The sequence below is a fragment of the Cervus canadensis genome, chromosome 5 (genome assembly GCF_019320065.1).
Source record: "Cervus canadensis isolate Bull #8, Minnesota chromosome 5, ASM1932006v1, whole genome shotgun sequence".
NCBI lineage: Eukaryota > Metazoa > Chordata > Mammalia > Artiodactyla > Cervidae > Cervus > Cervus canadensis.
Window position 1 is genome coordinate 44,893,254 of NC_057390.1, and position 16,487 is coordinate 44,909,740.

The window sequence follows — 16,487 nt, forward strand, 5'->3', positions numbered from 1 at the left end:
AAATGTCTGTTTAGTTCTTTGGCCCACTTTTTGATTGGGTCATTTATTTTTCTGGAATTGAGCTGCAGGAGTTGCTTGTATATTTTTGAGATTAATCCTTTGTCTGTTTCTTCATTTGCTATTATTTTCTCCCAATCTGAGGGCTGTCTTTTCACCTTGCTTATAGTTTCCTTTGTTGTGCAAAAGCTTTTAAGTTTCATTAGGTCCCATTTGTTTATTTTTGCTTTTATTTCCAATATTCTGGGAGGTGGGTCATAGAGGATCCTGCTGTGATTTATGTCGGAGAGTGTTTTGCCTATGTTCTCCTCTAGGAGTTTTATAGTTTCTGGTCTTACATTTAGATCTTTAATCCATTTTGAGTTTATTTTTGAGTATGGTGTTAGAAAGTGTTCTAGTTTCATTCTTTTACAAGTGGTTGACCAGTTTTCCCAGCACCACTTGTTAAAGAGGTTGTCTTTTTTCCATTGTATATCCTTGCCTCCTTTATCAAGATAAGGTGTCCATAGGTCCGTGGATTTATCTCTGGGCTTTCTATTCTGTTCCATTGATCTATATTTCTGTCTTTGTGCCAGTACCATACTGTCTTGATGACTGTGGCTTTGTAGCAGAGTCTGAAGTCAGGCAGGTTGATTCCTCCAGTTCCATTCTTCTTTCTCAAGATTACTTTGGCTATTCGAGGTTTTTTGTATTTCCGTACAAATTGTGAAATTCTTTGGTCTAGTTCTGTGAAAAATACCGTTGGTAGCTTGATAGGGATTGCATTGAATCTATAGATTGCTTTGGGGTAGAATAGCCATTTTGACAATATTGATTCTTCCAATCCATGAACACGGTATGTTTCTCCATCTGTTTGTGTCCTCTTTGATTTCTTTCATCAGTGTTTTATAGTTTTCTATGTATAGGTCTTTTGTTTCTTTAGGTAGATATAGTCCTAAGTATTTTATTCTTTTTGTTGCAATGGTGAATGGTATTGTTTCCTTAATTTCTCTTTCTGTTTTTTCATTGTTAGTATATAGGAATGCAAGGGATTTCTGTGTGTTAATTTTATATCCTGCAACTTTACTATATTCATTGATTAGCTCTAATAATTTTCTGGTAGAGTCTTTAGGGTTTTCTATGTAGAGGATCATGTCATCTGCAAACAGTGAGAGTTTCACTTCTTCTTTTCCTATCTGGATTCCTTTTACTTCTTTTTCTGCTCTGATTGCTGTGGCCAAAACTTCCAAAACTATGAGAGTAGGCACCCTTGTTTCTTCCTGATTTCAGGGGAAAAGCTTTCAATTTTTCTCCATTGAGGGTAATGGCAAGCAGATTTTTTATCATCTGAGCCACCAGAGAAGGCCATCTAAGGTGACAGGATGAGGCGATTTTAAACCCAATGCAACTCTACGTGTTTATACACACGAGGACAGAGGTATTTAGATCCTTACTGAGCTGCTCTGTGGTATCCTCCAGGCAGGGGGACATGGAAAAAGAGAAAGATCACCACCTGGACCTTTACACTTCTTAGTGCTATTCATGTTACAATGAGCGTGTGTCACTTTTAGAAAAAAAAATTTTTTAAAGATCTTCAACTATTTCTAAAGAAAGCACAAAAAACTGCACAAGTGATATGCTCAGTGCGGGGGGAAATATAGAAAATACAGAAGAGAATGAAAAACCACAAGTAATTTTACTCTTCAAAGATAACCACTGTTCACACTTTCTTGCTCTTTACCAATATCAATATGCCATTGGTCATGTCCTCCTGACAGGACACCTCCTCCCACAAAGCTGATTTTAGTATAAGGCCTTTCATCTTTGCTGTTGTTCAGTTGCTGAGTTGTGTGCAACCCTTTTGAGACCCCATGGACTGCAGCATACCAGCCTTCCCTGCCCTTCACCACCTCCCAGAGTTTGCTCAAACTCATGTCCATTGAGTCGGTGATGCCATGCAATCATCTCATCCTCTGTCATCCCTTTCTCCTCCTAACCTCAATCTTTCCCAGAATCAGGGTCTTTTCCAATAAGTTGGCTCTTTGTATCAGGTGGCCAAAGTATTGGAGCTTCAGCATAATTAATTACTGGGCTTCCTAAATGATGCACAGAGATGCTATTTTAAAAAACAAATGCATGGGAATTCCCTGGGGTCCAGTGGTTAAAAATCTGTGCTCTCACTGCCAAGGGCCTGTGTTCAGTCCCTGGTGGGGGAACTAAGATCCCACAAACCACTCAACGTGGCCAAAAATATAAAACATCAAAAAAACAAAAAATTAATGAGGCAACTGCTACCCCAATCATTCCGCATGGCTGCTCTCAACAGCCCAGAGGAATTATGGAGACTCAGTGAGTGCTCCTCCCATCCCAAGTCTTCCCTAAATTACTCAGCAGATAATAGGTTGGAGGAAACAAATTACTCAGAGTCTATTTTCTTCTCGTCATCCACAGTATGAAGCTGGATCAGAGAGCTGGTTATAGAGAGGCTAAAGGTTAACAAGAGATGCGCCCACTGGCCTCCCCTCATTCCTGCTCAGCTGGGCTGAAAGTTTCCTCCAACTCAGGGAAGCAGAGAGCAAACCCCTCAAATTCTAAAAGGCAGTCCTAAAAGCAGCGAGCAGGAACTCGGTCTTTCTGCTCCTCAAGGAATCCAAACCCATCCCTCTCCTGCCCCCACATCCATGTTTCCAAGGAGACCTGGATTCCGAGGATTCCCATGAGTGTCTGCGCAGGGCACGTTATGGAGCCTGAGCTAACTTTGAAGGTCTATTTCTTTAGCTTCTCAAGGGAGGAACTGCCCAGACCTGTGGCTCAGGCCCCAAAGCCCAGGCTGGGCCTCGGAACAGAGTCTCACAAATTCGAGACATCCTCCGGCATAAGCAAACCCCACAGCTGGGAAGGCTCGCAGGCCCATCTGGCAGTCTCTGGCCAATCCAAACAGAAGCCCTGGAGCACAGAGTGCTCCCCTTGCCAACCCAAACCAGAGGCCCTTCCTTTCTCTTGTCTCTAAATAAATACCACAGTGAAAATTAGCGTGCTCCAGTGCCCGGGTCAGAGTTCTCAGAAGCAGACCCAGAGCCAAAGAGCTGCTCTTGGGGCTGACTGCTGGGCCTGGAAATGAGGCTGGGCCAAGCCAGCCACTTCCTCCTCCGTTTACGAGGGCCAGGGGAAGGGGCAGAGACTTCACTCCTCCCCCTTGTCATTGAACCTGCAGTCTCTCCTGACCTGGGTCTCTCCCTCCCAGTCACGTAACCCAGTCCTTTGGCCTAGTCCTTATCTATATGGAATGTATTCAGCAAAACTACTTTACAAATTACAAGTAGGCTGTGAATGCATTTATACCTGACTACGTGTATAAACATTACATATAACATCACTGAGGTTTTGGAAACTAAAAAGAATCATTCTTAGTCCCCAGGTCCTGATATGTGTGTGCATGCTCAGTCACTACAGTCGCGTCTGACTCTTTGTGACCCCATGGACTGTAGCCCACCAGGCTCCTCTGTTCGTGGGATTCTCCAGACAAGAATACTGGAGTGGGTTGCCATGCCCTCCCTCCAGGGGATCTTTCTGATCCAGGAATCGAACCTGCATCTCTTACATTTCCTGCATCGGCAGGCGGGTTCTTTACCACTAGCGCCACCTGGGAAGCCCAAGGTCCTGATATAAGGAGCACTTCTGTTTCAAAAGGCCCCTTGCTCGCTCCATGGAGCCTCCTGCACCTCAACGTGGACCCGTCCAGTCCACAGGGGTTTCCTGAGTATTTCCTCCACGCTGGGTGCTGGGGAGAGTGGAGGGTCTAATACCCTGCCCTTGTTCTCAGGGGTTTAGGACTTGAAGTGGAATAGGTGGGGGCCCATGGAATGACCCCAAAAGGCAATGAGGGTGGGAGGTGAGGTGGGACACACAGGGAGAGGGATCCCACGCCAAGTGTCAAAGTGACAAACTGCACACCACCTGTCTTTATAACTAGAGTTTTTTGGGAACACAGCCCAATCCAATGGCTTTGTACTGCCCTGGCGGCTTTCACAGGTTCATGTTACAAAAATGGGGCTGAGTTGCTGCCACACAGACCACATGGCTGACAAAGCCTAAGATGTTTACTCTCAGGTTCCCAGGTGGCTCAGCGGTAAAGAACCCGCCTGCCAATGCAAGAGATGTGGGAAGATGCCCTGGAGGAGGGCATGGCAACCCACTCCAGTATTCTTGCCTACAAAATTTCATGAACAGAGTGAGAAGCCTGGCAGCTACAGTCCAGGGAGTTGAAAAGAGTCATACACAAATGGGCGACTGAGCACACACACGCACCTTGGCTGAAAACGTGTGCAGGCTCCTCCCCTGGAGGAGTGATAGTGTTCCCAGCAGGCACGGCAAGTTCAAGGACTGAAGGGCAAGTCTGGACAGGATGCTGACAGGTGGGGCTAGGGGAGGAAGCAGAGACAGTACGCTGATGTGAACTTCAGCCGGGAGACAGATAAGACCAACTGCCCTTATTTCCCTGCAGCTCAGAACTCATCTCCATCCCCTCTTGTAAGCAGCCCAGTGAGTGCAGTGAGGCACACCTGCCCTCTCTGAAGCCAACTCCCGACCCCACAGATGTAAAGAGGCCACATGAAGGAAGTGTCCCTGTGTATCTGCCTCGTCATCACATCCCAATAATGTCAGTAACCCCACCATCCTACTACTTTTGCTCTAGTTGGAGATGACAAAGGTTCTGGGGCCCAACTTCTCCCACTTTGTTCAAAGGGCTCTCCTGGGTCACAGGTGGCTTCTGTCTGGGCAAATCTGATGCATCTTTCTTTCTCCCTCTCCTTAAACTTCATATTTAATTCCACAAACACCTCCTATGTGCCTTGGGAAGATGCAAAGGTACTCTGGGGCTGGTCTTGACCACAGGTGGGGGACGGATGCTGGCGAGAGCAAGCCCGGCTGGCCACCCTCCCCACCTGCTTCATGCTCCCACAGGTCCCCCACTTTCTGCCTGTCCTACTTTGTGCTCAAAGAGCTTAATTTTCTGACAATTTCATTTCTCTTTTTTTGGCCACACCATGTGACTTGCCAGATCTTAAGTTTCCCAACCAGGGATCAAACCTGTGCCCTCTACAGTGAAAGTGTGCAGTCTTAACCACTGGACCACCAGGGAAGTCCTGATAATTTCATTTCTTAACTCTATGACCCCTAACTGAGGTCCGACACTTCTACCTATTACGTGAGATAGGCCCTTAGGTTCTCCACCATCACCTCAGTTTAGAGGGGCCCAGACACACCTCCTTCCAGAGCATTCCATCTCCTGCACTGGAAACCATGGCTTCCTTCTCATCTTCCCTCTTCTATAGCCCTGACACCCAGCCTACTCCCAAACCCATCCTCCCCCTCGGAAACATACCCTCCTTTCACCCTGGGGTCCCCTGCAGCCCCCAGGCTGGTCCTCAATCATCTTCTGACAACTCCAAACTCGCCCTGCATGCCCACCCCACCTCCTTTCTTCTCCAGCATCATGTGGGTTCAGTCAGCACCCTCCGTCACTGTCCCCTTCTGTCTGCCACACCACTCGACAGTGGTGACACACGTATGGACTCACTCCCTGGGGGTGCCCCCACCGGCTGTCCACCCTAGGGCAACAAGAGCTTGTCCATGGTGCCTGGCAAAGCGCAACACAGAGCTTGCAGTGGGCCCTGCCACCACCTGACCCCACTCTGCTCTCCTCTCTCAATTCTTCTCTCAAAGTGTCCTACGTCTCACATGCTTGACTTAATAGTTTGAAAGTTATCTTGTGGTTGTCTTGTTTCATCATAAGTTAAGAAAAATACACCTTTATTTCTCTTGCATCTTTCACATAGCTCCAAGCAAAACATGGGGCTCTTAAGAATGGCAGAATAGGGGCTTCCCTGGTGGCTCAGTGGTAAAGAATCCACCTGCCAAGCAGGAGAGGCGGGTTCAACCCCTGTCCAGAAGATTCCACATGCCACAGAGCAACTAAGTCCAAGGGCCACAACTACTAAGCCTGTGCTCTAGAGCCGGTGGCCTGCAATAAGAGAAGCCACCGTGATAAGAAGCCTGTGTACCACAGAGCAGCCCACACTTGCTGCAACTAGAGAAAAGGCCATGCAGCAACAAAGACCAACACACTCAAAACCAAATAAAATTATTTAAAAAAAAAAAAAAAAAAAGGCAGGATAAGTCTGCGAATCTGTACACAAACATCACTTAACACATAAGAAAAGAACGAACAGGTGGCTGAACCTGTCTGCCCCCAGCTGCCAAAGCAGAAGATGCAAGGCCTGTTACCACTGGACCTCAGGACAATGGTGAGATGGGGAGGAAGCAAGAGGACAGGCTTCAGTGAAGAGCAGTGGGGACCAGTGCTCACCGAGACAAGGCTTCCTCTCCCTCTCTGTCCTCCAACCAAAGCCCCTTCAAGCTTCAACAGTCCTCTGCAGAGCTCGAACCCACTAAAAAGAAAACCTAGTCGGTCTGGACATGTCAGAGGGCAAGGGGAAGCCTAACAAACACGTGGATGGGTGAGGACGATGCATTCCATCACTCCCTGACTTGGGCAGTCATCGTAAATTAATCCCAAATCCGTTTCACTCCAACAATTTCTGCGACTCTTGCCTGGTTGAGAGTTGTTTGCTATACCCCTCCCAGCTGAAATGGCTGTTACCTGACACAAACACAAATGATATTACCTACCCATCTTATGCCCTCAGCAGACATTGCTAATCGACCTTGTACTTTTTCTGTGGGAGCCCAGAGAAAGCCTGGGGATCCCTTAACATAGTGCTATAGGTGAGAACCAGCAATCTCCAGAAAGTGAAGCATCAGCTGAAACCAGTCAGTTTTCACAGACACAGAATGGTTCCTTCCTAGGGCAGCTTTCCAACTTCAGCATGCAGAGGAACCCTCCAGAGGCCTTGTTAACATACAGATTCCTGGGTTCCATTTCCAAAGAGTCTAATTCGGGGTGGGGAAGGGGAAAAAAGGGAGACAAACGTGCATTTCTCACTGGCTCTAGGAATGCTGCTGCCGAGGACCACTTTTGAGCAGCCCTGTTTAAGGGCAGCAGATCACTGTGGAGTTACAATGAAAGGGCATTTCTCCAGCCCCTGGTATGTAACTGGAATTGTGCTGCCTGCATGGGATGATCAAATGAAGTTTTATTCATGGTGCTGAGGCCCTAGGGAACACCCACAGGTGGGGTCAGCCCCTTGTGGGGTGAGGGGGGGTAGGTCTGGGGTGGGGGGAGCAGGAACAGTTTTCACAGCCCTCCTACACTGGCACCACGGCTGAAGTGACAGGGTAGCCCAAAAGGAGCAGCCTAAGCCCCTGACCAAATATGCCCGTTACTCACAATTTTTGTCCCCTGGGGCTTAGGGGCCCCCGTAGCTGGTGTCAGGAGCTGTTTGGCCACGGCCTCCCGCTGCGTAAGGTCCGAGGCGCTCAGGGCTGTGCGACTGCCATCCTCATTGATGACCATAGAGGCTCCAGGGTGCACATTGGGGCCGTTGATGACCGCCTGCCTCAGTTCCTGAACGTTCCAGGGGGTGACTGGTTGAGGGTAGGTCAGCTTTGTGGCAAACACCTGGAAACAAGGAGGGGATATGAAAATTCAGGGTGGGCAGAAAAAGGTCAGAAGGACCCCCAGTGTGACTCAACAGGCTGTGTGACTTTTCCCCTAAGATGTGGACGTGCTCCCTGAGCCAAGAAGGTCCCTCAACCAAAAAAGCAACATCTCCCTGTCTCTTCCACAATCATTTTTCCAGATTTGCTCCCTCCAAGGAAGAGAGCAGGTCTCCTTTTCTAGCAGAGTAATCTGCCCAAAAAAAGTTATCTGAGGATAGTAATTTATGCAGTAGAATTTTTTTTAACCTATTTTAAAATTTCATCATTTCCTAGTCTGCCAATAAATTCGTAGTCCCAAAAGATGGAATATAGCCTGGAACATGAGCTTGAGAGAATTGGCGAATACTTGCTCTCAAGTATCACCCTCCCCCACCAACAATTCCCCTCCCCTCACCCCCCAGCAGTCATCACTAATTGATGGTGGCCATGCCCTGAGCCCAGACATGGCATCTTAATCTCTTTACTTGGCCTGAGATAAACCCGATTCGGTCCCCCGATACATGAGAAAATGGCAGTGCTCCACTTGACACGCCAGGCCTGCACCACACTCCAAGGAAAATGACTGCCCTGGTTAATCGAGTTCTGAGCTATTGAATATTAAAACCCTCTGATGCTTCAAAAGGCATATAACTACGTTAGAGACTCTTGAGGAGTCCCATGGAAAGGCACTCGCTGAACACTGGCCAGGTCTCTGCGTGAATGGCACCCCCACCCCAATCCCCGCCACCCTGACCAGTGCTCCCTGCCCTGTGGCCCTCTCCACCTCTGCCAACGCAGTGACCACTACCTGACAGAGTGCTTATGTACAGACTGTGCCCAGCTTAGGGTTTTTCGGACTTTATGACAGTGTGAAAGCAACATGTATTTGATAGAATTCATACTCCCCATTTTGAATTCTGGTCTTTTTCTGGGCTTGTGAAACGCGGTGCGATATTCTTATGAAGGTGGGCAGGGGCAGTGAGCCTCAGCTGCTGGCTGTCAGCCCTAGGATCATAAATATCCCATACACTTAGATCCATCCTGTTGTTCATTTTCAGGACAGTGTTCAATAACTTCCATGAGACATTCAACACTATCACAAAATAACCTTTGCATTGGATGATTTTGCCCAGTGGTAGGCTAACATAAGCGTTCTGGGCAGGTTTAAGGTGGGTTAGACTACGTTATGCTGTTCAATAGGTTAGGTCCATTAAATGCACTTTTGACATACAGCATTTTCAACTTACCACCACATCATCATAAGAAGAGGAATATCTTTACTTGCGTTATCTGTTTGTGTGTCTCCACCACTGGAATATAAGCTTCACAGGGACACACTAGTCTGTCTGGTTCACGATTGGGTCTCTAGCTTATCCCCCAGCCTTCACTTCCTCTGCTTCTGTAACACCGGTCCACAGCGAGTGCTTGATGGGAAGGGTGTGCACAAGAGACCAACAGGCAGTTTCACACACTCTGCTCCTGAAAACCATCCTGTGAGCAACAGGCCACCATGGCCCTAGGCTTGAGGCAGGCCTGGATGTGGGCAGAGGGGGAACTTCAGAGTCCCTCCAGTACCAAATGAACCAAGATCCAAGAAAGAGAAGACCGCTGAAGGTGGAAAGAGGAGCAACACTAAAGGTCTCTCCTGAAGTTGGGGACCCTGGAGGCACCATGAGGCTAAAGCCAACAGAGGTCCCTGTCCTCCTCTGTCCAAAGAAAGCAATGAACAGGTCACGGGCCTCTCCTCCCAGGGCCTCGGACTCGGGAAAGTCACCACTGGGCTTCCCAGTGCTCTTCCCTGCCACCTGACCCAGCCTCCAGATGCAGAGGACCTGGTGCCCAGAAGGCAGTGGGCACAGGAATGGGTGTTCTTCTCTGACTCTTGTCCCCTCACATGAGAGCCATTGCCTAGGAAGCCCACGTGTGCTGGGGGACAAGGCGGCAGCAAGCAGGAGGCCATCAGAACACCTGAGCTCTGCTCTCTGCTCCTTGCCAGTCCTCCCCCGAGAGTGGCAGCAGGGCCATGTGCGAGGAAACGAGCCTCTCCACGGGGCGAATTAAACCATCTTCTATTACTGACCTCAAGGCCCATTAAGGAGGAAGTCGATGAAGGGGCTGTTGCTAATGAGTACCGCAGCCTCAAGTGGTGGGGAAGTGAGAAAAGAAAACTGGCTCCCTGAGGAAACACTAATGGGTGGACGGGGCGAATCGCCTACCCCTGAGGATCTGGGAGGAGGGGTGATGCCTGCTCCCTGGGGCTCTCCCTCTTCCTCCGCGGCCCTGACTCCTGATGCCAGGCAAGTACACGGAACAGAAAGCCCCCTTCCCCCTTTGTCTCTGTCATATATTCCATCTGACTAGGAAGGTTTAACAACTAGACCGAGATGGGCAGGAGGAGGAGAGGTGGGTGGGATATGCACCCTATGGGCTGCGCCCTGGTAGCCCAGGAGCAGGGGTCTGTCTTCCTTGTGGGTGGAGGGTGTCTGGAGACCTGGCGGGGAGTGAGAGCAACACCATGCCGCGGCCTCAGAGTCCCCTTCTAAGGACTCAATGTGGGGAGAAGCAGATGCTGTCTTCACCCACGCCACCATGATCCCATGCCTTCTCCCCAGCCCTCCCTCGCCACTCCTATCTGCCACCTAACAGCACACACCATGGGAATTCCAATTTCGTTGGTGTTGATGTACATGTCCGGGCAGATGACCGAGCGGGCTGCATAGTCTACACGCTTCCCCATCATGTGCTTTCGGAACAAACCATCCTTCTTCTCCAGGATCTTTATGGGGGAAAAGTCCACAGAAATCATTACAAAAATTAAAAAATCAAGACTTAAAAAATTAAGTTGTTAGAAAACATATGTTGCTGTTTTTTAGTTATTGTGTCCAATTCTTTTGTGACCAAATGGACTGTAGCCCACCAGTCTCCTCTGTCCATGGGATTCTCCAGCCAAGAATTCTGGAGTGGGTTGTCATTTTCTTCTCCAGGAGATCTGTCCAACCCAAGGGTTGAACCCGCATCTCCTGCATTGGCACGTGGGTTCTTTACCGCTGAGCCACTAGGGCAGCTCTAGAAAATATATATGCCATATTTAATTGTGGGCACAACTTAAGTGACTGAGCACGAGCGTGAAAGATGACACTTCTATTATCCACAAGCTTGTATAATGGTAATGGGTTGGCGAAAAAGTATGGAAAAACCCAAACAAACTTTTTGGCCAACCCAATACTATGCACATCTTTATTATGTTTGGGTTTTTCGGTCTGCAATTTTAGTTTCAGTCACTTCTTCAGTTAGGACCATCTTTTATTAATATCTTCTTTTACCCCTCCTTCAATTAATTTATCCAGTTGAAAAGAAATCTTTCATATTTTACATAAAAAAATAATAAAATAAGTAAACCAAAACTATGGTAGTGCCAATTGGTTAAAATAAAACAGTCATAGGCTAGAAAAAAAAACAAGTATGGTTACTATTTTCTTCCTTAAGACAAATATGTTTATTATTTAACCCCTTTGGCTAGCAATGGGGATCCAACATACTGCTCACCTGTCTAATGCCAGGGTACTTTTCCATCATTAATTTGTCCATCTCACTATCAAACACAATATTAACGTGGCTCTGAAGGCGAATCCAAATGTTGTAAAGTTTGTCTGTGAGGGACTGCCCTGGAAGCTGACTCAAAAAGGATCGGTCCATAGCCATCGAAGAGTCTTTTTCCTGCCAAGACACAACCAAGAAAAACAGGCGTGATGGAAAGCCCTCAAGAAGGCCAGGCCTGGTTCCACTTCTCTTTTTTACTTAAGCTCTGACAAATTACAAACTCTAAAGTTGGCCTTTATGCCTTTTGAACTTGATAGATTCGTGGCCCAAGTGCTCATAAATCGATCTTGTCTGTGTGTATCGACAACATATGAGGCGGTAAGCTGCCCTAGAGCACCACCTACTGACTGGCCACCTGGACTGCCCCCCCTTGGGCTGGGTATGTATGACACAGGAGAGAGACAGATGGTCCCTCGACCCAGTGGGTCAGAAGAGAGAAGAAACCTGTCAGCGTTGATGGAAGGGGGATCCAGTAAGTGAGAATGTCATGGAACCCACTGGTGATAAAGTGGGCTTGTCCTCAGTCCTGAGGAACAGAAGACTTCTGTGGTTTCAGAAGACTTCTGTCTTCTGAGAAGACGGGTGTGGTTTCTATTCTGGCTGAAGGAGCCTCCCAGGGCCCCCTGTATGATGACAGCACCCCTGTCAGACTAACTCACTTCTGAAGGCATCAGTTGACTCAGGGCCACACACCTACTTGTGAAATGGGTGAGACCAGTCTCACTGGTGTATCCTCAGTGCCTGGAGTGGCGCATGCCTATTCACACCCAGCCATTCATGATTCATGAGAGGGCCGCCGTGGAGCAAGTATGGGAAGAAACAACTCTTGCTACTGATCATTAATTTGTGGATGGAAAGGGGGCACTGTGACTTCAGGCAGCAACGACCTCAGGAATCAGAGAGGATGCTGCTCATTTCTGCCGAGATTCAGCTTTTTTCTTGGACCAAGGCTACCCTACTTTCAAGAAACATCAACGTGAAATCCTCAGCTCTGGTCACTGGACATGGCAATCCTATGGCCACCTCTTTGAAACTAGACCAAAACCTGCAGATGGCAGATATCTCTAATACTGAGCATTTTTTAAAAAAGCACATTTACACAGCAGATCAGAAAACTTAAGCAAAACCAAAGAAACTCAAGTAGAAAGGCTGAGTAATCCAAGCACAGGTGTCCCTGACAGACTGTGGCGCCACCTGGTGACGGGCCGGTCCCACCCGGGGAAGGGAGCCTGGGAGCCTGTCTGGTCTACTCAAGGCTGAGACAGTCCTTCCTATTTGCATCTAGGAAGCATCTTAGAGCTGGGAAGGATGTCAGCGATCTCAACAAACCTCCTGAGCGCCTGACTCATCCTTATACCCACTGTAGACCTAGGACACTAAAAGGGATTCAGGAAATGTTTGCTGAAACAGGAAAATGGAATTCAGCTCCACCATTTATTGGGGAGAAAACTGAGCCGCAAATCTGACACTCTTATTTCGGGAAACTTCCAAATGCCAACACTGCTTTCCTGACCCTGATGCTAGAGATCTTTATGAGCCAAAATCAGAGCTAGGTGGCATGGGTCTCTGGTACCAGAGCCCAGTAGGGACAGGCTTAGAGCCTGAGGACCACACACTTTTCTTCCTAGAGCTGCCATTGAGAGCAGGTAGCCCAGACCACAACCACAGATAAAACCTCCCCACAGATCACTCATTTTATTGTGGAGATGAGAATAAGAAACCAAAGCAACTCAACCAAGGTCACTGGGCATGGTCACTGGGGTCATGCTCAGACCCACACTTTCCCCCAGACACTGCCTGGTCCTCCCAAACCCATGGCTCACACACAACCACACAGAATTGCCAATCAGCATCTCCCAGGACCCATAGCATTCTGTACCCACAGTGTAGGAAGCTAGAACTATGACATCAGCTCCTGACCTCTTCCGTGGTGGGTGCTGCCACCTCACTTGGCAACTCCTGTTCTTGGGCCATCAGTGCCAGAAGCTTTCGGATCAGAACCACGTCCTTCATGACAGCCTGCAGGTTCACCGTCTGCCCATTGGTGAACATCTGGTCCCCAAGGCGGTTGACAGGGCGATACCTGCAGGAGGACATGTGGAATCAGTGAACACTTCCCTCAGCCTCTCACCCATCCCTACTCCCACGCCCCAAGCTCCAAAAGAAACCCACATTCCTCCTGCCCTCAGGAAAGAGGAAGAGGAAAACAGTCCCACCACTTGCCACATGGGAGTGGAACTGCTGCTCTATTTTTCAGCACCTTTGACCCTTTCTTTCTCTCCCAGAGGTCATTATTCAATTATTCCATAAACCTTTTTCAGGTGAAATAAAGCCAATGAAAGGGTATTACCTTGAGGGTGGTACCACCAAGAAATCCAGAAAGAACATACTAGGGTTGAACCCGGACTCCATGCCAACATCTTCCAGTCCCAAAAAAAGGTAATTCAGAAAGAACCCTGTGTTTGAAATAAATCAAAAAGATCATTTAAACCTATATGTTAAGAGCATGGAAGGATGACCACAAAAATTTTTACAAAAAACCCAGAATATAGGACAATAGGGAGAGTAAGATCCCATGTGTCTTCATAAAAACTAATGAAGGAACTGCCTGGCGGTCCAGTGGTTAAGACTCTGCGCTTCCACTGCAAGGGGCGAAGGTTCCATCCCTGGTCAGGGAACCAAAATCCCACATGCCACATGGTGCAGTGAAAAAAATAAACAAATAAAAATGTAATATTAAAAAACAATAATAAAAACAAATAAGCAAATAAAATACATTAAAAAAAATAAGGTGAGTTACACTGCACCTTCAAGACACATGTCAAACTGTATTAAGTGATACCCACCCACAGCTATCATTTAATGATCAGGCTCAGTTACAGTAATCATCAAGTTCATGGTTCAAGGAATAAAGACTTTTTCCACACTATAAATCATCAATGACAATGTACCCTGAAGCCTGCCCCAAATCTATGGTTCAGTTTTAGGAGAGATCTACAAGAATCACAATTTTTGAAAAAATAAAAAGGCAGGGTAAAGGAGTCCAGGAAGTCAATGGGCTGTTTCTTCAGCCTGGTACAGCACCTTCATTTTTCCAAAGAGCTATGAGATGTTCTTGAGCACTGGAAGGTGTCAGGTATCCTCGTTTTCCCATCTGAGCTTCCTCAATTCCTGGAGTGGAAGAGGGTAATAGAGCACAGTAAGTCAATTAGAGGCACTCTTTCCGTAATGGGATTTATCAATTCCTTTCCCCACTCCTCGAAGCCTGCAATCTGACCAAAAAATCAATTTCTAGAGACTTCCATAGTGGTCCAGTGGCTAAGGCTCCACACTCCCAACGCAGGGGACTTGGGTTTGATCCTGGGTAGGAGAACGAGATCCCACATGCTTCAACTAGATCTGAGGCAGCCAAAGAAACAAATTAAAATAAATAAATATTTTTTAAAAAAAGTCAATCTCTAGGACAACCTACTCTGTGCGGTGGATATTTCCCCCCTTATTTTTCAAGTAATGAAACCAAACAACTATTGTATGAAACCTAAAAGGTAGAGCCAAAGGGGAAAAAAAAAATCACCCACAATTATATCATGTTATCACCATGACCACTTTTAAATATTCTTTTCTGGTCCTTTGGTTTATGCAGTTTTAGATCATTATAATTTCAGGTGTGGATTTACTTTGTACCACTTTGCTCATTTAGTGTCATCTTACGAGCATTTCTGCATGTTGCCCTATAGCTTTTGTCTCACCATCGTTTTTATTTTATTTATTTATCTGGCTGTATCAGGTCACTTAGTGGCGGCACACAGGATCTTCCGTTGCAGTGTGCAGGCTTACTTGCTTCGTGGCACATGGGATCTTCGTGCCCAATCAGGGATTGAACCCACATCCCCTGCACTACAAGGTGGATTCTTAACCACTGGACCACCATCAAAGTCCCTCACCATCATTTTTAATTGCAGCATGATATTCCTGAGAGGATGTTTTGTAAATGACTTAACCACACTCTAATAGTTGGACATCTGAGCTGACCCCAATTTTTTTTTACTATTATAAGTCACACTGTGATAAATAGCTTTATGCACATGGCTTTTACCAGAAAGGTTCACAGCAGGAGAATTATGGATAAATGAAGATGAACATTTTTACGGGTAAATGTATATTCAGTTTCTTCTTACAACTATCATGCTGGTGATAAGTAGATGATTCTTGATTTCTCAGATTAAGCAAGATCACTTTGAGATACTCTTTTATCAGCCACTCCCAGAGTAAGTCACATTCAGGAAGTGTGGCCCCAAGCATTCAGATGATTAAGAAAGTGAGTAATGTGACCTCCAGGTTCAAGACTATCAACTTCAGCCTTGGTATAGTGGTGAGTATCCCCTCCTGTCAAAACTATCAACCTCTTTTGGAACACATTCATTCATATTATATACTGCTTGGGAATTTCCTGCCAGTCTAGTGATTAGGACTCAGTGGTCTCACTGCCGAGGGCCTGGCTTTGACCCCTGGTCAGGGAACTAAGATCTCACAAGCCCTGTGGCTCAGCACCCTACCTCTCCCCATAAAATCACTCAATATTTTTTTTTTAAATGCACTTATCAGGGTAGAAACTGTGTCTTGCCTGTGTTCCTAACAATTAACAGCATCTAGGACGCAGCAGATACTAAGTTTTCACTGGCTTAAATACACATGTTCAAAATACTATAAGATAATCTATATTTTAAAACCCCACTCTTACTTGTAAAACCCAGCTTCATTTACCTCTAATTCTCTACTTGGTTTCTTTACCAACTGTAGAAGATATATCATGGAAAGTTTTTATAGAAATCTGTAACTTAGAAAACAATTAATAAGATGTACCATAATTTATTTAATTAGTCTCTATTAACAGGCATTTAAGCTGTTTCCAATTCAAAACTACTTAATACTGTGGGCACGCATAATTCTTAGGATAAGATCATAAAAGCGGGACTGCTAGGTCAAGAGTTAACACATTTAAAATTTTGATTCTTATAAAAGCAAACAAAACATTTCAACCAGTTAATGCAGTTGAAGGAAGTGTGGGGAATGCAATGGAGAGACGCTCTGACCTTTGGGGATAAACCAGACATAGGAAGCTATGGGTGTTCAGTGGGGTCTGGAGAAAAGACCCCATTAACCTAAAGGACAATTTTGTGGGCATTTCTGGAAACTTCTTTCTCACTAAGCTGGCTTGATGAGCGGCATCTGGTAGCTCTCTTCAGCTCCTGACTCAGAGCTGCTATTGCAGGAAGTGGCCCCAGCACAGTTTAACCCCTATTAAGGCA

At 46.7% G+C, this 16,487-nt stretch overlaps 1 protein-coding gene across 1 annotated transcript in view; it reads right to left on the minus strand.

Annotated features, from left to right (window-relative positions):
- Positions 1–16,487, minus strand: part of POLR1A (RNA polymerase I subunit A) — an 84,220-nt gene that overhangs the window by 51,355 nt on the left and 16,378 nt on the right. The window contains exons 7-12 of the mRNA XM_043470349.1: positions 14,263–14,349; positions 13,529–13,634; positions 13,099–13,261; positions 11,125–11,295; positions 10,232–10,354; positions 7,328–7,558 (exon numbers count right to left, since the gene is read on the minus strand). Coding sequence (XP_043326284.1) covers positions 7,328–7,558; positions 10,232–10,354; positions 11,125–11,295; positions 13,099–13,261; positions 13,529–13,634; positions 14,263–14,349 — 881 coding nt within the window. The remainder of the gene's footprint in view (positions 1–7,327; positions 7,559–10,231; positions 10,355–11,124; positions 11,296–13,098; positions 13,262–13,528; positions 13,635–14,262; positions 14,350–16,487) is intronic.